At 33.6% G+C, this 22198-nt stretch overlaps 2 protein-coding genes and 1 long non-coding RNA gene across 3 annotated transcripts in view; 1 reads left to right on the forward strand and 2 right to left on the reverse strand.

The window, feature by feature from the left end:
- srpk3 (SRSF protein kinase 3) overlaps positions 1 to 7150 on the reverse strand; it is a 55491-nt gene extending 48341 nt beyond the window's left edge. The window contains exons 1-2 of the mRNA XM_056464054.1: positions 7015 to 7150; positions 6491 to 6611 (exon numbers count right to left, since the gene is read on the reverse strand). Coding sequence (XP_056320029.1) covers positions 6491 to 6611; positions 7015 to 7150 — 257 coding nt within the window. The remainder of the gene's footprint in view (positions 1 to 6490; positions 6612 to 7014) is intronic.
- LOC130233835 (uncharacterized) lies at positions 6808 to 21695 on the forward strand. Its single transcript, XR_008838248.1, has 3 exons — positions 6808 to 7175; positions 20364 to 20480; positions 21608 to 21695. It is a non-coding gene; the product is annotated as an uncharacterized LOC130233835 (long non-coding RNA).
- Positions 13705 to 22198, reverse strand: part of plxnb3 (plexin B3) — a 187858-nt gene continuing 179364 nt past the window's right edge. Inside the window, exons 30-35 of the mRNA XM_056464055.1 lie at positions 21593 to 21753; positions 20338 to 20485; positions 20121 to 20185; positions 18880 to 18955; positions 17889 to 17963; positions 13705 to 15762 (exon numbers count right to left, since the gene is read on the reverse strand). Coding sequence (XP_056320030.1) covers positions 15658 to 15762; positions 17889 to 17963; positions 18880 to 18955; positions 20121 to 20185; positions 20338 to 20485; positions 21593 to 21753 — 630 coding nt within the window. The 3' untranslated portion in view covers positions 13705 to 15657. The remainder of the gene's footprint in view (positions 15763 to 17888; positions 17964 to 18879; positions 18956 to 20120; positions 20186 to 20337; positions 20486 to 21592; positions 21754 to 22198) is intronic.

Raw genomic sequence — 22198 nt, forward strand, 5'->3', positions numbered from 1 at the left:
CAAATGTCTTGTTGACAAATGGGTTTGTTTGTTATTGAAGGACAGAATACATCACTATTAATTATGTCAAGACAATATTTTGGTATAAAAACTATTGTTACATTGTCATACAGAAAAGAATGTTGTGGTCCCTCATTACTTGCAGGAGTTGTGTTCTAAAAATAACCCGCAATAGGCGAAATCTGTAAAGTAGTCAGCTTTATTTTTTACAATTATTATAGTTGTTTTTAGGATGTAAAACCCCTTACTAGGGCTAGACAATAACTCAATATCAATATATTTCGCTATACATTTTTTAGTTGATAAGAAAAATAGTTGATAAGAGGGGAAAAGACTACTGCAGTGGTGTGGAAGTGTTTCGGCTTTTTAAGTTTCGATAAACTTGTGTTCTGCAGCTTCAGACCAGCGGTGTCAGAAGAGAAGGCAATGAACCAAACACAGATGGCTATGAGGCGCCGTGTAGGATTTAAATCAAACTTCGCTCATCAACACATACATAACACGTGCATATACACCTACAAATCACTTGCATATAATACACCTATACTTTTGAATGTTCAAAACATGTATGAAACTTGCGCATATACATATAAACTTGATGCATGCATACACCCACATACACACGCACGTAGATATAAACTTGATCCTTGCATAAACACCCACATACAACTCGATCCTTGCATAAACACCTAAATTAACACTCACATATACATAAACTCACACTCGCGCAAACTTACAAAATAAAATTCACAAATATATTTATCAGGAATCTGGTTACTGTAAAGTTGATGAAATGAAAGAATGCGATTAATAGAGGTATTAAATCTGTTAAATAATAAAAATGTGTTATATAAAATAATATAAAATATTAGTCTATATAAATAGACTATATAAAATATATAAGAAATATTTTATGTTAAACCTTTTTCATTTAATTGGGTAATTTTACACAAATATCTATCTATCTATCTATCTATCTATCTATCTATCTATCTATCTATCTATCTATCTATCTATCTATCTATCTATCTATCTATCTATCTATCTATCTATCTATCTATCTATCTATCTATCTATCTATCTATCTATCTATCTATCTATCTATCTATCTATCTATCTATCTATCTATCTATCTATCTATCTATCTATCTATCTATCTATCTATCTATCTATCTATCTATCTATCTATCTATCTATCTATCTATCTATCTATCTATCTATCTATCTATCTATCTATCTATCTATCTATCTATCTATCTATCTATCTATCTATCTATCTATCTATCTATCTATCTATCTATCTATCTATCTATCTATCTATCTATCTATCTATCTATCTATCTATCTATCTATCTATCTATCTATCTATCTATCTATCTATCTATCTATCTATCTATCTATCTATCTATCTATCTATCTATCTATCTATCTATCTATCTATCTATCTATCTATCTATCTATCTATCTATCTATCTATCTATCTATCTATCTATCTATCTATCTATCTATCTATCTATCTATCTATCTATCTATCTATCTATCTATCTATCTATCTATCTATCTATCTATCTATCTATCTATCTATCTATCTATCTATCTATCTATCTATCTATCTATCTATCTATCTATCTATCTATCTATCTATCTATCTATCTATCTATCTATCTATCTATCTATCTATCTATCTATCTATCTATCTATCTATCTATCTATCTATCTATCTATCTATCTATCTATCTATCTATCTATCTATCTATCTATCTATCTATCTATCTATCTATCTATCTATCTATCTATCTATCTATCTATCTATCTATCTATCTATCTATCTATCTATCTATCTATCTATCTATCTATCTATCTATCTATCTATCTATAAATGCATATATATACAGTTGAAGTCAGAATTATTAGCCCCAAGATGACAAATAACAATCTGTGACATGGCCAGGATGACAGGACTGAACTACATTTATTTCAGCAATTGAACTGTATTTATTTGAATCAATTTTTAACTGAACTGAAGTACATTAAATATATTCCTTTCGCTCATAAAGACTGAACTCTGCACATTATACTGACACTAAATAAATAATCATATTTACACAATATTTCCTCAAACTATTTTTTATCTTTATTTATTATCACAGTTATCAATCAAAACATTGTCTGATTATTCAGGTCCATCAATCGAATTATATAAAAGGCATTGCTTTGAACATTATAATACTGTTAATTCATTTCCGTGCATAACAACATAAATTGTATATGTCATGCTGACGATATAAATATAATGCCTCCTTAGAATACGACACTAAGAGCACGTGATATTCATGTAGGGGAATCACGTAGACATCTGCTTCACACATCCTCACGTTTCTCTGGCCTACTTCTGAAATTCTGTATCACAGTAGGGCTGGGCGATATAACAACAATCTCATATCACAATATATGTCATCTCATATCCTGATAACGATATATATTACGATATATATTCTGCCAATTCAATCAATTAATAATTCATATATATGGATCACATGTAAAGGCTGTATATACCACATGTAAAGTATATAGTCAGAAAAGTACTTCTTTATTTGTGATCATATACTCACTTCAGGGCAAATGTTTGATTTAAAATGTAGTTAAATATAAAATAAATATTAAGTAAATATAAAAAAAACTTGTTTTAGGTCAAGCCAAAAAATAAATAAAAATTATTGCTAAATAAAATGCAAAATGTAAACACTGCACTTTTTAAGATTGCAACTTTTTCACAATGCTGTTCAAAACAATTCATGTTTGGTGTGAAACATTGCGCTTAAATAAAATATGACGTATAATTATAGACTTTTTATTTTGTCTATGTTAGGGGTGCCTAAACTCGGTCCTGGAGGGCCGGTGTCCTGCAAAGTTTAGTTCCGACCTAAATCAGACATAGCTGGGCTACCTAATCAAGCTCTTAAGCTGTGGTCACCAAGGTGTGAATTAAAGGAGGGTTTGGGGGTCTCTAACATCCCTAATTAATGCTTGATCCCCCTGAAGAACATCAAAATAAGATGTATGGGTGGGGTCCGGCCTTTAATAGTTAAGAAATAGTTTGCTCTGATCTGTACCTTAAATAATATTACTAATTAAAATAATAGATAACGTAAATATACATTTGACCCCCCTATAATTGTTTATACCATTGTGAATGCATGTTTGCGCCAAATATATTAATTTAGCCAGCAAGTCTAGACAGCGTAAGCGTTTGCAAAACATATTTCTTGTTTAATAGGGGTCTGTACTGTATTTTTTCATTCATTCATTTTCGTTTGGCTTAAGGTTGATTTATACTTCTGCATCAAGCGCATGTATATGCTCCAATGCAGCCTACACATGTACGTATAGCCCTCACCATGGCCGTCGTCGACGCTGACACACATCTCTCAAAAAATGTAACTACACGTCGCAATGATGTGTGGCGCAAGCTCTGTGATCGGTCGGCTTGGTAGTGCTGATGAGTGTGGGCCGAGGTGAGAGCCGCGTGAGACCGATAGAACGAGTGTTTACAAGTTTCGAGTCCCATGAAGGAGCTCCAGATGGAAACTATTGTTTTGTGTTTACCTTATGGTTACAGTTGTTGCATGTCCGCCAGTTTTCGCTTCAAAATGAGCGAGTTTGAGCCACTTGTACATTAAGGTAGCGTTCAGAAAAAAAAAAAACAACAGCGAAGAAACTCAACACAGAGGAACATAAATACCTACTGTAGCTAGAGTTTTGAAAGTGTTATTGCAGAGCAACAGAAACAGTGTGCAGATGCATAAATGCACAGCAAACGCGCAAGGCATTCGCCATGGGTCATGCCGATCACTCAACGCAGAAGTTAAACCAGGCTTAAGTCCCATTTAATCAGGGGTCACCACAGCGGAATGAACCGCCGGTTTGTACTGTAGGTGCCTATAAAACTAGATGCATAGTTTATATTTTATTACACACTTGCTCGCACATGGAAGTTAAACAGTAAAATAAAAAATGTGCAGTCTTTCATTGTCATCCAGTAAAATAAAAAATCTTTCATGGTCATCCATTACTAGGTGCAGGAATGCAAACTTGTCACCTTTTATTTTATTTCACAAACGTCATTGAGAACCACTCAATATCCCTCAAAAAAGTTTGATTAATAAATTAAATATATAACTTTTGTTCACTGAGGCATATTACTGAACATAACCAAAGGAAAACAAGTCCAGTGTGACCGCGGCTTTACTAGGATTACTGGAAACATCCTTGCAGCTGTGTTAAGGCAGGTTGGAGCTAAAATCTGCAGGGCACTAGCCCTCCAGGAACAAGTTTGGACACCCCTGGTCTGTACAATATACATCATCATATTGCACAGCCAAATATCGCAGTAATACTAATGCAGTTTAATCAATGGCATTTTTACTTATTTATGTTGTTTTGAACTTTATTTTCTGCCAAATTAACGATTACCCTACCAAAGAAAAAGTGTATTTTGGCCAACACCTGTGCACAATTTGTAGTTACTATCCACAACACTGTACATGCAGCATGTACCTTAGTGTATCGTTCAGATTTTTCAAAATTGCAACTCACATTTTGATACCACAAAATGAATGATACAGCATAATATGAAACGATAAAGTATTTATTTTGCCCATATGATATATATTGTTATATTTCACAGCACTACATCATTGCTAATGCAGTCTGATCACTTGCATTTTCCTCAGGTTACAGTTTTGTGCTATACTAAAATTTAGTGTCTGCCAAATTAACCCCCTAAAAAAAAGTGTATTTTAGACAATACCTGTGCGCAACACACATACATGCAGTATGTACCTGATGTGTATTGTTCAGAATTATTTTCAAAATAGCAACTTTCTCAAATGTATACATAATGAAATAACTATTTGACACCACACAATAAACGATAGAGCTTAATATGAAACGATAAACTTTTAATTTAGTCCATACGATATATATTGTCATATTTCACACCCCTTTATAAATTTAATACTAATGCAGTTTAATCAATTGCATTTTAATATAAATATAATGCCTTCTTTGAATATGATACTAAGAGAACGTAATAATTATGTAGGGGAAATAAACAATAGAGCGTCATATAAAACGATAGACTTTTTATTTTGTCCATACTATATACAGTTGAAGTCAGACTTATTAATTTCTTTGCTCTGTTAAACATCATTTAGCAAATATTTAAAAACAATGTGAGAGCAAGTTTTTGGCCAAGGGCAGAAAATAAGTAAAGACAACTAACCTATATTCAAGTTAGGGCTGCACAATATATTGTTTCAGCATCGATATCGCAATGTGTGCATCCGCAATAGTCACATCGCAGGATATGCAATGTTGGGATTTTAGTTTAATATAAAGTTTAATCATAATGGAGTAAAATTTTATCATCTGCATGCATTTTTAAAGAGATCACCCAAAAATGACCCATTTTCATTACACTCTTCACTCGTTTCAAACATTTGAGTTTTCTTCTTTTTTTTAATAAACACAAAAAGTATATAATTTAATAACACCTATAGTATTGAAACAAATAAAGTGTGAGTAAATAGTGAGTACATTTTAATCTTTGAATAAACTGTCCCTTTAAGGCCTGTGACTGTGTGAACATTTCAACACTTCAAATTTTAAAACATCTGGCCACAAGAAATTATTTGTAACTTCAATAAAGATTAAATAATATACAATGAAGACTATGAAGTGTTGATTATTCAATATCTGTAACTGAATATTGAATATCTGAAAAATATAATTCACTTTTATCTTTACTATATTTCATTTATCTATGCTGTTAATTTATTTGTTATATATTATTTGAGATTCACTCCCCTACAAAATCCCCCCAATCAATTCAAATAAGCCTGTTAAATCAAATGGTGATATTGTATTCACATCGCAATATATATCACAGAAATACAAAATATGGTAATGTCAGATTTTTCCAATATCATGCAGCCATAATTCAAGTATACAGATTTTTTTTAAACTAAATTCCATGACCTTTCCAAAACTTTGTGGGTTTTTCTGTTTCTCCAAAACTTTTCCAGGCCTGGGAAATGCCATGTCAAAATTCCATGACTTTTCTAGGTTTTCCATGATCATATGAACCCTGTAGGTTGCTGTTTTATGTTGTACTAAAATGTAATGTCTACCAAATTAACAATTACCCTCCAAAAAGTGTATTTTGGACAATACCTGTGCTCAATCTGTAGTTACTTTCCACAACACACGTACATGCAGTATGTACCTGATGTGTATTGTTCAGATTTGTTTTTTCCAAGGATGTGTTAAAATAGGCTCCACGTGCATGGACCAGGAGGGAGGGCCATGAGTCAATATGCTTATCTGGAGAAGTGACTCCCATGGCCACCCTCCTATATATTTTTAGCAGCATCTCACAGAGCAGAAACCCAGTTCTGGATTTTGCCCAGTTAAACACTCACACACTCACCCCAGCTCCAAACTAGAGATCTCCACTGCCGCTGCTACTGCTGCTTTGCGGTGCTTCTTGTTTTTCTTCTTCTGCTTTTTGCCGTGGCTGTTCTGGGGAAGGTTGTTATTACTGCTGGATACTGCCATGCATCAGAGAGAAGAATATCACATAACATAATATATATTAGACATGCTGTTATGGACGCCCCACCCCCAATTCACTACATATGAGGACAAACCACTAGCATGAATTAAAAATATCAAGAATTTCGCATCGACAACAGGCTATATGACTTCATTAATCAATAATCAAACGAATGATTCATACGAAAGGAAGAATCTGTGCAAATCCAAACATAAGATCCTCTAAACGTGCTCGCGCTTAGCTTTACCGCTAGCACAAGATCCGGTCATCAAAACAAGCGTCATATTATCCCTCGAACAAGCCAACATTGTTGCATTTATCCTCAAGACACATAATACATCCACAGGAATTAACGTGATAATGTTTGTTTGGCTGTTTTTTAGTAAAAACATTCTTACCGTTCATCGATATCATCGGGACAGCTGTCACCTCACGCTCATTCGCCTCAGTTGGTTCTGCGCATGCGCACTGAGGCTCAGCGCTGTATTGACAGCAGCTCGTGCGGTTGAAATGGGACCGACTGCACGAGGACATTTGGGCATCAGAGGCCGCCACTACTGTGAGTAAATACTTATAATATACAGACCAAATCAGCTTATTTATGCTATATTTAGCTACTTTATTTTCTCAACGTTGTACAGACATTATTAAACATCCAAAATACATTACTATTTTCCAACCGCAGGGACTTAAACAGCGAGAAGATATCTTCATATATATATTTTTTTACTTCCATATTCTAGATTTATCGAGTTTTTTATAGGGAGTTTTTCCTCCTAATCTTAAGAAAATAGTCTATTTATAATATTAGATACAATAATTTTCATGAAATTGTAAACAATTTGTACTGAAACTGTAAAAATTCATAAAAATTAAATTCATCTTTATATCTATAGCAATTTTTCAATGTAGATTGCGTCAAAGCAGCTTAACATAGAAGTTCTAGTAAATTGAAACTGTGTCATTCCAGTTTTAAGAGTTGAAGTTCAGTTTAGTTCAGTTCAGTGGGGTTTAAGTTTCACTGCTGAAAGTCCAAACACTGAAGAGGAAATCCATTGATGAGCTGCTCCACAAGTCCCAAACCAAGCAAGCCAGTGGTGACAGTTGTGAGGAACAAACTTCACCAATTGACGAAAGTGAAGTAAAAAGGAAAAAAAAAATGTTTTTTTTTAAGATTGAGCACTTTCCTCAGCATTGACCTTGTTCACTTTATTTCCCTAAAAGTGTGTTTTTGCTCTGCGTTTTCCCAGAGTGGGTCCACTACCAGGCATAAGATGTCTGACCAAACATCAAAATAAAAATAAATAAATCACAAATTAAACAGTTCACAAAAATGGCCTTATCCCAGAAGTGTAAAAAAACTGTGGTATTTATTTACAAGAATAATGTTAAAATGCCCAGTGCAAAGTATATGTACAGTGATCCCAAAACAAAAAGGTATGTACAAGAGGAATACAAAGTATTAAATTAACAAAACACAATATAATACAACATAAAACAAACCAAAACAAAACTATGGAGTAATTAAAAATAAAGACTGTGTATTTGTGCACATTAAATGTGGTTCTAATGGAAGTCAATGTGGCAAAAATAGCCACTATCAGTAAATTAGGGAGAAAAAATGAAAATCTAACAATACATCAAAGCCAATGTTTCTACTAATCATCCGCACGTCCAAGACTGTGATAAAAGGTTTTTAAAAAATCCAACCCACAACTACTTTTTATATTGAAAATTCATAATTTTGTGTTTTTTTTAACCAAATCAGTGACATCATTTGTGAACTTGGCAAATAAAGAGTTAAAATCCTGTAATTTTCTAAACAATTGAGTAGTTTTGATCAGGATTGAGGTTGATTATCAGATTTATGCAAACAAATTGGGGAAAAAAATTTATCTGTTGCATTTTTACAGCAGTTTAATTAAGTGGGTGTTTTCATACCGAACATAACGAAAGGGTAGTAAATTTGAACAGTGCACAAGGGTTAAATTAAAGCAGGAAATATATAGGCCTAAATTAACATCAGACATAGAAACTTTAAAAAAAAATTCCAAAATGAGCGATTACAAAATTAAACATATGTAACAAGCAAAAGCATGAAACTTGTCAATTTCTTTAAAAATAAAATCTGATACTGAAACAAAAATCAATCCATTGTTTTAAAATACTGTCAAATTTCCTTTAGATATATTCTTTAGAGGCGACGCAGTGGCGCAATAGGTAGTGCTGTCGCCTCACAGCAAGATGGTCGCTGGTTCGAGCCTTGGCTGGGTCAGTTGGCATTTCTGTGTGGAGTTTGCATGTTCTCCCTGTGTTGGCGTGGGTTTCCTCCGGGTGCTCCGGTTTCCCGCAGTCCAAAGACATGCGGTACAGGTGAATTGGGTAGGCAAAATTGTCCATAGTGTATGACTGTGAATGAGTGTGTATGAATGAGTTGGAAGGGCATCCACTGCGTAAAACATGTGCTGGATAAGTTGGCGGTTCATTCCGCTGTGGCGACCCCAGATTAATAAAGGGACTAAGCCGAAAAGAAAATGAATGAATGAATGAATGAATATATTCTTTAGATATATTTAACAGATAAATCACATTCAAACCAGCAAGTTTTCATTGTTAAAATTAGAGCTTTATTTGTTTCCAGATACAAACGATCCATTTCACTTATTTCAACATTTTGGCTCGCAATTTCTCCTGAATGGAGACAGTGACTCTGTCCAAGTTGGAGGAGAAAAAAAAGGAGCACGTCCTCTTCACAATATGTACAGGCACATATACACAATTGTTAGCAAACTATACACAATACAAATACAAAAAGAGTCTTTTATTGACTGGGTTTCAGTTCTCTTTTAACCCCTCAAATTCATTAGAAAATTACCATATATTATTATTCTTTTTTTTTTTTTTTATTATTACCCCTGTATAAAAGTCATGTAAAACTTGAGCCGGGCGCAAGGGCTCCATATACACCAGCAATTCTCTAAACAACTGAATTGTTTATCAGCAAACATACAAAGCTGTATTCCACACCATTGGCAAAACAGTAAATCGCAAGACTGTACAAAAAGAAAGTTCTCTCAGAGAAAAGCCTACATAACAGGAGATTTGCTCAAAAAATCTCAACGTCATGTATACAGCGCGCTACAATTACTCTCATGCACACACACACTTTGTACTCAGACGGTGTTTTTTATGAGAGACATGCACTCATAACGCAGTCCACTGAGTGAAGCTCTCAAAAAGCACCCCAATCAGCAAATCCAATCAAATCTCAAGCATGCATCAGCCTATAATAATCAAAAAATACACAGAGAGGCCAAACACATTCAACGACAGGCTAATAAACATACACAGGAAAGAGCAAACTAATAGGTTTCTCATTTTTAAAACACAACCCTGTGCATACATTAGTATGATAAAGCGTAATAGCTGAAAATAGCAGAAATCAATGCAGAAACAGGAAACATTTGAGATGTCACTGAATTTGTTATTGTCTTAAGTTCTATATACAACTTGTTTTAGCATATGACGGGCAGCTTTATGAGCAAACTCGGACATTACAGGATAAGCCAACATGTAATAAACACAAAGTGCTTCAGAAAAAATGAAATCAAGACATTAAGAAGCTTTAGGAAAACAAAAAAAAAAAAAACATCATTCTTTTTAAAATTAACATAAGATATTAAGCGTTTTGAAAAGTTTAGCAGGTTTTAGCTTAAAAGCTTTAAGAAAAATAATCTTGTTTTTCCTTTGAAATAAGTTGATTTTTCTTAACCAATAGTGGCAGACATTTTATTTAAGTTTATTGGATACATATTTCAGTCAGCAACACCTGAAGTCATTTTTGTATCTTATATAAATGCATCTCAATTTAATAATTTGTACACTACCTGAAAAAAAGTGTTGTCGTCGATCTCAGTTGTAAGAGCTAAAAATAACAGCTTGACTTCTAGTTGATCATTTGAAAAAGTGGCAGAAGGTAGATTTTTTCCATAAATCATCTGTTGATCTGCATCCCAATCATCACAAATACTGCAGAAGACCTATTGGAACCCACATGAACCCAAGATTCTCATAGATATCAGTCAAGTTTGGTGAAGGAAAAATCATGATTTGGGGTTACATTCAGTATGGGGGCGTGCGAGTGATCTGCAGAGTGGATGGCAACATCAACAGCCTGATGTATCAAGACTATTGTGCTGCCCATTACATTACAAACCACAGGAGAGGGCAAATTCTTCAGCAGGATAGCGCTGCTCTCATATTTCAGCCTTCACATCAAAGTTCCTGAAAGCAAAGAAAGTCAAGGTGCTCCAGTATTGGCCAGCCCAGTCACCAGGCATGAACATTATTGAGTATGTCTGGGGTAAGATGAAGAAGGAGGCATTGAAGATGAATGCAAGATGAATGAGTCTGCAAGAACGCTTTCTTTGCCGTTCCAGATGACTTTATTAATAAGTGATTTGAGTCATTGCAGAGATGTATGATTGCAGTTCTCCAAGCTCATGGGAGTCATACACAATATTCATTCTTTTTTCACTGCACCATGACTTTATATTTTATACTGTACATTATTTATGTTAAGTGACAAGACTTTTGTCTAAGCAAAGTCGGAACTTACTGTAATAATTAAATAATAAAAAAATCTAGGCATGATCATATTTTATTTAATAAGCGTAATCTAGAGGCATTTGCCTTTCATATAAGCCACTTCTGATACCAAATGATCAACTAGAAGTGAAGTTGGATAGGCGACAAGACTTTTGTCAGGTAGTGTACTATTAAACAAGACCAAAAACAAAATAAAATAAATAAGAAAACAAATTTGCGGTGGATTTAATGCTAAAGAAATTACAATTTACACCACCCTTGTTTGTGAAATCACCGATCACAGGGGCAAAATACAAATGAATTGGGCTACAAAAAACAAAACAAAAACGTTTTATATTGAATCCATTGAAATTGGTGGCTGTAATCCTGAGACAAGCTGCACTCCAAAAGCCCCATATGATCTTTACAACTGGCTGTGCCAGAGTTCATCATCTTCTTCATTTTGGCAAGTAATGTCAAGCACGTTTACTCAAAGTTGGTAGACATTATAAAAAGTAACAAAGAAGGCACATTTGGCGGTCATGTATAAATACGCGTTATTTACAATATAATAAGTTAGTTTCTATTCAGTGTCTGATGCACACAACTCTCAATCTTTTATGACTACCGGGAGCGATGCTTTTCTGTCAACCTGAAATCCAATGACCTAAAGTGGCCCGGTTTTGTTTCGACATCTCCAAAGAAACTGGATGTCTCTGCAGCATTGCAATTTTATTTGAGACTCAGACGATTGAATCTTTGAGAATTGTGCTCTCTTGTGCTATTAAAGCAGGCATTAGGAAATCAATGCTGCGCGAGTGAGGGTGAAGCTCACAGAATCTGCAGGGATTTGGGTTATATTTCATGCCTAAATCAAATCAAATAGTTCAGAACTTACATTTTGATTGGGAAAATGGCCCTTTTTGGATTATTAAAAGGATAGTTCAACCAAAAGTGACAATTTGCTTGTAATTTTCTCACCCTCAGGCCATCTGAGATGTTTTTTTCTCTTCAGTAGGATATTAAACAAAGATTTTTAGCTGAAACTGTTGTCTTTTGTGTTTCATTAAATGCACATGAATCACACGAAGAAAGTAAAATATATACAGTTGAAGTCAGAATTATTAGCCCCCTTTGAATTTTTTTTTCTTTTTTAAATATTTCCCAAATTATGTTTAACAGAGCAAGGAAGTTTTCACAGTATGCCTGATAATATATTTTCTTCTGGAGAAAGTCTTATTTGTTTTATTTCGGCTAGAATAAAAAAAAGTAAAATTTTTTATTGAACCGTTTTAAGTTCAACATTATTACCTCCTTTAAGCTAATTTTTTCGGACTGTCTACAGAACAAACCATCGATATACAATAACTTGCCTAATTACCATATCCTGCCTAGTTAACCTAATTAACCTAGTTAAGCCTTTAAATGTCACTTTAAGCTGAATACTGGTGTCTTGAAAAATATCTAGTCAAATATTATTTACTGTCATCATGGCAAAGATAAAATAAATCAGTTATTAGAAATGAGTTATTAAAACTATTATGTTTAGAAATGTGATGGAAAAAATCTGCTCTCCGTTAAACAGAATTTGGGGGAAAAATAAACAGGGGGGCTAATAATTCAGGGGGGCAAATAATTCTGACTTCAACTGTATATATAACCTTTAATACATACAATACAAAAGGTTGGGTTCCACACAATCGATTTGTGTTGGGACAACATGAAGAAATTCCGTTAGCTTATCAGTTTTTACAAATTTAAGCGGATTAAACATAAAACAATTACAGTGCTCAGCATAATTGAGTACACCTTATTTTAAAAATGATTATTTTTAATCCATTTCGCAGTGAATATAGGCAACGTATTTTGGTGCATTTAATCAAAACAGATTTATTAAACAGAAATATTTATTAAAATAATATTTTAGTCACCAAACATATTCAGAAATTGAAAGATAATACAATTAAATTCAAGCTAAACATTGCAAAAATAAATTACAAACTACAAAATATCAACTAAATTTCTAAATTTTTTGCTTCTCCTGATTTTCCCTCTTTTTTAAATTTGTATTTAATATTTTTCTATAACATAAGAATTTGGCTGTAGTAGTTTTTGGACCGTTATTGTAGGTTATTTTGTTAGATAAGCTCCAGATTTGGCTTCAGTACTGACTAATGCATATGCACAAATATAATATTGTAGAGCTTCCTTTTAAAAATATGATGGTAAAAGATAGATTTGTGAGGGGTGTACTTATATATGCTGAGCACTGCAAGTTCTCCCCCAAAAAAACTCAAGAATTGTGTTTTAAATAAGTAATTTGAACAAACAGCAAACAAATATTGATGTGTTTAAAGGTACACAATAAAACTGCTAGTACAAACAGTCATAAAAACAAATGTTTTTTTTTACGTTAATTAAATCAGTCAATCAGGTTTTTATATATATTTTTTTTGTTATAACTTATTATAATTATTATAGTTTTTATAGTTTTATAGTTCCTTTGCTTCAACTAAAAAAATAAGAGGCAGAATATTTTACAGTGTAATAACATTGCTTTCAATATTCAGCTTCTAACACAGACCAAATGTTTCATTTCATAAGAGCTCAATGTATCATCAGCAGGCATGGGATGAAAACCGCCTTCAAGGTTACCGCAGTTTGGAAAAGTCAAGGTTTTAAAACTGTAAAGATTTTCTGGTATACCATTCCTACGATACATGTACTTTTTGTTTGGTTTTTACATATTAAGACCATTTAATTAAGTTTAATAGGGAAAATTTTTCTCCAAGCTCAATGTATCATCAGAAGTCATGGGTATTCATTTGGTTTAACCTGGATGTGATTTTTTTGCCTCTCAAAGTCCAGGTAGCCTTCCACTTGCGTTTCAGAAATCACAAAAGACAATCTCCTTTCATTTTAAACGAGAAATAAAACTACATCTTGTGTCTCATGTACATCTTAGATGGCCTGAGGGTGAGTAAATTAACAATAAACGTTCATATTTGGGTGAACTATTCTTTAAGATTTTATGCACTGACATTTGAATGAGAATTAAACATACAACATTGGCGATTACTGTATTGATGTTGATTTAACAAAGAAATAACAGATATATTTCAGGAATCTACCCACCAAGCAATTAAGTGTTGTAAACATAAATGTCTTGGCTAAAACAATGTTAAATTTGGGCTGTCTGTAAGCATCCAATAGACGTCTAAGAATAGCCCAAATCTAGACTAGTCATGAAATACTCAGATGAGACAGACTTGTCTAGTTTTGGGCTACATTGTAAAAAATGCTGGGTTCCACACAAAGGATTTGAGTTGAGAAAACATGAATGAATTAAGTTAAATTATTTTTTTTTTTACAAATTTAAGTGGATTGAACATAAAACAATTAAGTTGTCCCAAATAAACTCAAAGTGTATTGTTTCAGCTCATTTTAAATAAGTAGTGTGAACAAACACCAAATGTCATTTTTTGAGTGTACTCTTATAGTCTATTAGATATTAACTATCAACCCTTCTTTTAGCCAAAGCATCTTTGTTTATATGTCTAACAGACATCTATTAGACTTCTTTTAAACACAAAAGATGCTTACTGGGTATGAGAAATCTCAGGAGGGATGGCATATTGATGCTTAATAAATGTAACAACACTTTGGTGCTATAAACCATGTGTTTGTATCCCGATATGAGAAATTCAACATATTGGAGTTCCTAACAACCCTGCAAACTGATGTTTTGTATTTTATTTGCATGCACATCTATAGCTACACACACACACAAAATGTGCACACAAAATATTGTGCTCTTGTAACTTTCTTTTGGCACTTGTGTGCATCGACTTACTCTTCGCTCCCTGTAAAGGCTTAATACTTGTTTTGATCCGCAATACTAATGTAGAAATGTTAGTATATAAAAGATTAATACGACACGGCCGAGGTCAGTCCTTTTTGAAATCTGGGATGTAATTATGGAGGAGAAACACATTTCTGGAACAAAAAAAAAATACTCCACGTACTTTAGGGGGGGAAAAAAGTAGGATTTGTCCATAGTGCGGACTTGATTGTAAGTGTTTTTTTTTTACATCCATATAGTGGTTTTGATCACATGAAAATAAGTAAAAATGCTATAAAATGTGTCTTAGCGTGTCACAATATGTGAGAGCTGCTTCAGTAGTGTCATTATGATAGATTCAGGTCAGAGAATCTGAATTCTGTAACCTTCACATAGCCGGTAAATCCTTTCACACGCACACACACACACACACTTTCCATCAGTCAATACTCCTGCGAGTAGTTCAGAGCGACGCTTCTCCAATAAAATCCCCATTAAGGATTTATCGGAAGAAAGTGAGCATTACTTCATTTCCTGTTCCCTTTTGTTAAGAAGAGTTTTTTGTGAACAGTTGTGGAAGCACACAAAGGTTTGGTGAAGATCGGTCAAAAACCTAAAGGTCAGTGACTTTATTCTCCACCAGGGCGGCGACCTGTTGAAGGCGATATGCTAACTGCATTTTCTGACCTGCTGCGTCTTCTTCCAGAGACATGATAATCTGCAAAACAACAGGAGAAAGATAATCATTAGCTTTTATATTTAAGGAATAGTTCACACAAAAACGTAATTATAATTTACTCACACAAAAGAAGATATAATGAGGAATGTTGGAAACTGGTAAATGATGACTTCATACCTGTCAACCCTTCCCCTTTTTTCAGGATTCTCCCGTATTTTACAGTTCCATCTTGCTATCATCCCGAAAAGATATTTTCACGCATTTCTTCTGTATTTTTAATCTTTCTATGAAGGGTGGCAATAAACATCAAAGAGCCTCTGAATACGAATATAAACTCAATGCGTGCATAAACACCCAAATAACACTCGTGCAAACATACAAAATAAAATTCACAAACGTATATACAAATAGTTGTGAAAATGCAAGTGGTTTCATATGTGTATGCGCACAGACTTCTCGAAAGTCATTTGAGTTTAAATGGACGAGATCATTATTTATCATATAAATAATAATTAATAAGCTTATGAAATAGAATTAATCCGATAAATAGAGGAATTACATCTGTTGAATAATAAAAATGGATTATGCTAAATATAAAAAAAATAAAAAGATAATGCTAGGAATGCTCCAGCAAATTATAAAGGTTTGTTATGCAATTAAATTATTGGAAAGCCATGGGTTTAATAAATATAAGATTGCATAAGTAATTTTTTAAAATAAAATGATTTATTTAATATTAGTATTTAATATTTTTTATTGATATCACTATTCGTCACGGGTTACGATACACACTTATGTCCAGTAGGGGGCAGGAATGCCCTTTTTAAGTGGGTTGGCCTGTCACCAATAAATAAGCTAATGCACAAAAAGCTGGATGCCAGGCACCATAAAATATAGTTATTAATCCTAAAAGAAGCAGTGTCCAGAGGATCTGATATATATAGCTGGTTCGTGGCGATTAGCTTGACCAACGTGATGAAAAGAAACTTTTTATTAGCGTTTGTTTTCAGTTGTTGTTTTTGTATGCTGAATATTTAACAATCAAAACGATTCATATATCACCCTTTTAAAATAATCCTCCCTATACACAACCTATCCTGCCAAACCACCAGAGGACGCCCCTTGCTCTTAAATGTGAATCTGTTCTGTGCTTTCATTTTATTTAGGCATGAAAACACATGGGCTGCGTACTCAGTAGGTACTGCATTTGAATTTAAACTTACTACTCAATCGATAGAAAAGTACATTCTATACAGTATGAATGCGAGCAGTAAGAATGGAATTCGGACGTACTACATCTGCCATTTTGTCATGGTCACATAACCTACCTGCATCAGTTGCATAGCTTCGTTCCCATTCATGAATTCTCTCGCGGGGCATCATAGGATAGCGCAGCATGCATGGGATGCGCACTTCAGAATCTCGCCGGAAGTAATAAGTCATCCGGTTACTTTTCGCATACTGATTTTCGAATTCTATAAATTCAGACATACAACTCGGCTCAATACTGATTTTAGCGTACTATATAGTATGGAAGTATGTGGTTTCGGATGCAGCCTTTGAAATAAATATAAAAATTGTGGGATTCCCTTCCTTTCCATTACAGGTGGCGTTGCCCCTCCTACTGCTGTGTGTGACTGTCAGACGCGCTCCACAGTGATAAACAGACGCTGTTTCTCAAATGGATTCTGTACATGCATATTGAAGTGGAGCAAAAGTGGACACTGGGTTTTGGGTGCATGTTTGAACAGACTCATACACATGATAATAATAATAATAATAATAACAGCAACAACAACAACATCTAAACATGTCAATCTTGGAAGGTTTTCTTTTAACTAAACAACAAATTTAGTCTTAAATGAGCATAAAAAGTTTCATTACAGAATGCTTTCATTATAGATGTGTGCCTTTTAAAGTGACACCTCTGTTATTTAATGTAATCAAACGAAAAATCTAAAAAAGAGATTCATACGCTGCCCTTTATGCCTTATTTTCACATCCCAATGTTGACAGGTATGGATGACTTACATGGTATAGTTTTTTTTGCTATGGATTTGAATGTTTACAGGTTTCCAACATTCTTAAAATTATCTTCTTTTGTTGGAGTAAACAATGAAAGCTCTTTAACAATATTAAAGGGTTTAATGAAAAAGCATACTGACCTGGTCATAGTATTTGTTGATATACTTGTAGAGCTCATGTAACGCCACCAAACTGTTCATCTCTGATGCGAAGCTCTAAAAACATCATAGTCATTAGAATAGCAAGTTTAAGTGTACATGATAAATAGGACATAAAAGAAAGTGTTTGTGTAAAAAAAAAAAAAAAAAAAAAAAAAACGCACAAAATTTTTTTCAAATATTAAATGTTTCACAAATATTAAATTCATGTGATAGTCCACTCATTTGTCATGTTTTACAAATAAAATATATTAAAATAAAATAATAAAATATATTATTAATTATTGAATTTTTTCTCAAATGTATAATTTACAGTAAAGTGTTTGAATCTCAGGACTTTTTTTTCTTATAATAATAAATTTAAAATATTTGCATAAAAATATTCAAAACAATTTTTAAAATACAATCAAGTAAAAATGACCAAAATCAGAACTAACCCATAAAATAATCATAAACGAAAATTAACAGTATCTTAACTTTGTTTTACATTAAAAACTCATAAAACAATTTTTAAGTCACATGTATTTTTAAATTACAATAATTTTTTTTATTATAATATAACTATATTTTAGTATTTGTGGACAAAAAAAGTGCTTATTTGAGGTGGTTTTGGACTTGTTAATATGAATAATAAGAGGCATTTGCAGAATAATCACTGACATAGCAAACATTACATCCAGGTGACCTGTCTCAAGGTTTTGTTTTCTGCTTTGCTAGCTTTGTTTTCTGTTGGTTACTAGGTTGCCAATACTACAGTCAGCCATTCTAACAACTTAATGGAAACGTTCCTAATTTGTATTTGTAAACAATGAAAAGATTTGCTTTACAATAGGATGGAAACTCATCTATTGAATATTAAACTAAACTAAAAAACATATCCCATATTCACAATGTGGATTTCATACTTTTTGCCTTAAAATTTGAAGAAAAAACTCTTTAAAATTTTTTAAAACAGAACAAACAGCAGTCTCACCCCTGACAGCTCTGTGAGCATTGAATTCATCTCCTGATAACAGCCAGACACGGCGTTATGAATATCACTGTAGTACCTTCAGGACAGAAAGACACATTACAGCACTATAAATATCAATCCTGTATCAGTTCCATTGCTAATTCACTGATTTGAAAAGGCCCATATCGTATATAACCTTAAAGGAACACCCCACTTATTTTAGAAATAGGCTCATTTTACAAGTCCCCTAGGGTTAAACAGTTTAGTTTTACCATTTTTATCCATTCAGCCATATTTTGGGTCTGAGGGTAGGACTTTTAGCTTAGCTTAGCATAAATCATTTAATCGTATTAGATATTTGCAGAATCAATGATATTTTGCAGCGCTGTTACCTAAATTTAGCTTGGGAATACTTATAGGTTCTGGGTAATATCATTGCGCCTGTTGCAGCCATGGTACGGCAAAGTTCCTTGATTATTATGCCAGATTAAGAGTATAGTTCCTAGCAATATCAGCCTTGAAGATAGCAACTTTTCATTTTCCGTCAGTCTTAGTACACGATGTAACTACAGAAGAGTCAAGCTTTAAATAAGAGAATTATAAAAACTCTTTTTTATTTAGCAATGCTAACCTTCTTAATCTGATTCAATAATTTATGCTAAGATATTAGCTTAAGCCATTTTTACAAGTCTCCTAGGGTTAAACAGATGATTTTTGACACTTTTTTAACAATTCTGCCAATCTCTGGGTCTAGCAGGAACACTTTTAGCTTAGCTTAGCTTAGCATAAATCATTGAATAGTATTAGATATTAGCAGAATCAACAATATTGTGCAGTGCTATTACCTAGTTCAAGTTTAGGACTATTTTCATGTGCTGTGTAATATCATAGCGCCAGTTGCAGCCATGGTACGGCAGCAAAGTCCCTTGATTATTACGCCAGAATAATTGTATAGTCCCTAGCCATATCGACCTTGAAAATAGCAACTTTTCATTTTCCGTCAGTCTTAGTACACAATGTAACTATAGAAGGGTCAAGCTTTAAATTGGAGAATTATCAAAACTCTTTTTTTTTTTTTTTATTAGCTCGAAATGCTAACGGTCTAATCCGATTTAATGATTTATGCTAAGCTAAAAGTCCTCCTGCTTGACCCAAACATCACCTGAATAGATTAGAAAATGGTCAACTCAGCTGTTTGACTCTAGGGGAGCAGTAAAATGAGTCTATTTCCAAAAAAAACACTCCTTTAAGATTTCTCTCACCTCTCCACCAGCTGCTTGTATCGAGGGATTTCTCTGGCGTACAACAGCTTATTCACTGGAGAATCCTGAAGGACGACAGACACCACAATAATGAGAATAAAACAGAGCTCATAGATGCTGCTGCTATGAAAGGAGCTCAGTTTCCTCCGTTCATCTTTTCGCTCCACATGCGCAGACTTTAGCATAATGAGGTTTACAGGTTAATTACTGTACTGACCCGGCCCACTTTGTGCTCCGATGTAGTGCAGGAATCAATGAAGGTCTGTGCGATGACGGAGAGGACGGGGTCCACACTATCAGTCACCTGCACGTCAAAGACGAACTGAGGATTCTTCAAGATGTTGACCCAGAAACGCAAGGGTAAACTGCAGTACAGGGAGGATTTCAATGAACATTCAATAAACGAGCACAGAAACAATATGGTTCAATAATAAAAATCTATGAAAGGTCAGACTGATTCACTAATGAATCATTTAGAGTAAGCTATGAATCGGTTTAATTGATTTAGGAGAAAAGATTGATTCGCTTACTGAATGCATTTTACAGAAGAGTAATAGCTAGCATAAATAATGTGTGGAAAATGAATATTCATTATATACATTGAATATTTTATAGATTTCCAAAGTTTTTAATTATTATAGTAATTTCTGCATTTAAAATCATTTAAATATGGGTTTAAATGCGGAAAAACGTCTCGAAAAACACTGACAATAAACAAAAACAAAAAGCTGTGTGTACGAGCCTTTAGACTTTTAAAAATAATTTATTCATTCATTCATTTTCTTTTCGACTTAGTCCCTTTATTAATCAGGGGTTGCCACAGCGGAATGAACCGCCAACTTATCCAGCATATGTTTTTACGCAGCGGATGCCCTTCCAGCTGCAACCCATCACTAGGGAACATCAATACACACTCATTCGCACACATACACTACGGATAATTTAGCTTACCCAATTCATCTATACCACATGTCTTTGGACTTGCCAGCTGACACAGCCAGGACTTAAACCAGCAACCTTCTTGCTGTGAGGTGACAGTGCTAACCACTAAGCCACGTGCCGCCCTGATGTCCATAACATTATCAGTAATTCAAGATGTCAAATTTAATATATTTGCATTCTTATAGAGAAAATAGACACGCACAAACTCACTAAAGAAAAATATTAAAATATGCAAAAATTATATAAAAATGTAATAAATATATTACAGAATTTTTTAATCTACAATAATTGAATTTTCTAGGTTGTAAAAACTACACATCTACAGATATTTATACTGATATTTTATACTGATATTTATACTGATATTTTCCAGTTTTTCATTAACCCTGGAAAACACTTTATAGCAAGATAGCCTTAGTGTAAAAAACAAAAAGTCAATTCAAGATTCACTCCACGTTTTTGAGCTGAGCTGTATTATTGATTTTCTCCATAAATCTTTAGCCTCAGTAAAAATGTTTCATCAATCTGACCTATTTGTTTTCCAGATGTGAACGGTCTCCGGGTCGTCGATGCCGTGCTTCTCAGCCATATCGTCCAGAAAGTCAAAGAAGAATCTGACGGCGATGGGTGGAGGCCGTTTCGTACTCAGTATGGCTACAAACACATCATCCACAAACTTCTGCAGAGTCCCCTGAAGATAAACACATATGATGAGCACAGAGCAGCTTTCAGTCCAGAGATCTTACACCTTTAACAAAGTCAAATTTAAGCACTTTTCAGGCACTTTACAGCTGCAATTTCAAACTTTTCTAGCACTTTATAATGGTAGCAAATTAAATGTTTACATACTTTATCACATTAGGTTATCCGGATCCTATTTGTTACCATACCATTCGATACTATACCATTAAATATTATACAGCACTATACCACACCAGACAACACTATAACACTATACTACACCATACAATACTATACTATAAAATATAATACAGCACTATACCACACCAGACAACAGACTACACTACAACACTATACTACACTATACAATACAATTAAACACTATACTATACAACACCATACAATACAATAAAATTCAACACTACACTACACTATACTATACTATACACCATACA

Source organism: Danio aesculapii, chromosome 8, assembly GCF_903798145.1.
Source record: "Danio aesculapii chromosome 8, fDanAes4.1, whole genome shotgun sequence".
NCBI lineage: Eukaryota > Metazoa > Chordata > Actinopteri > Cypriniformes > Danionidae > Danio > Danio aesculapii.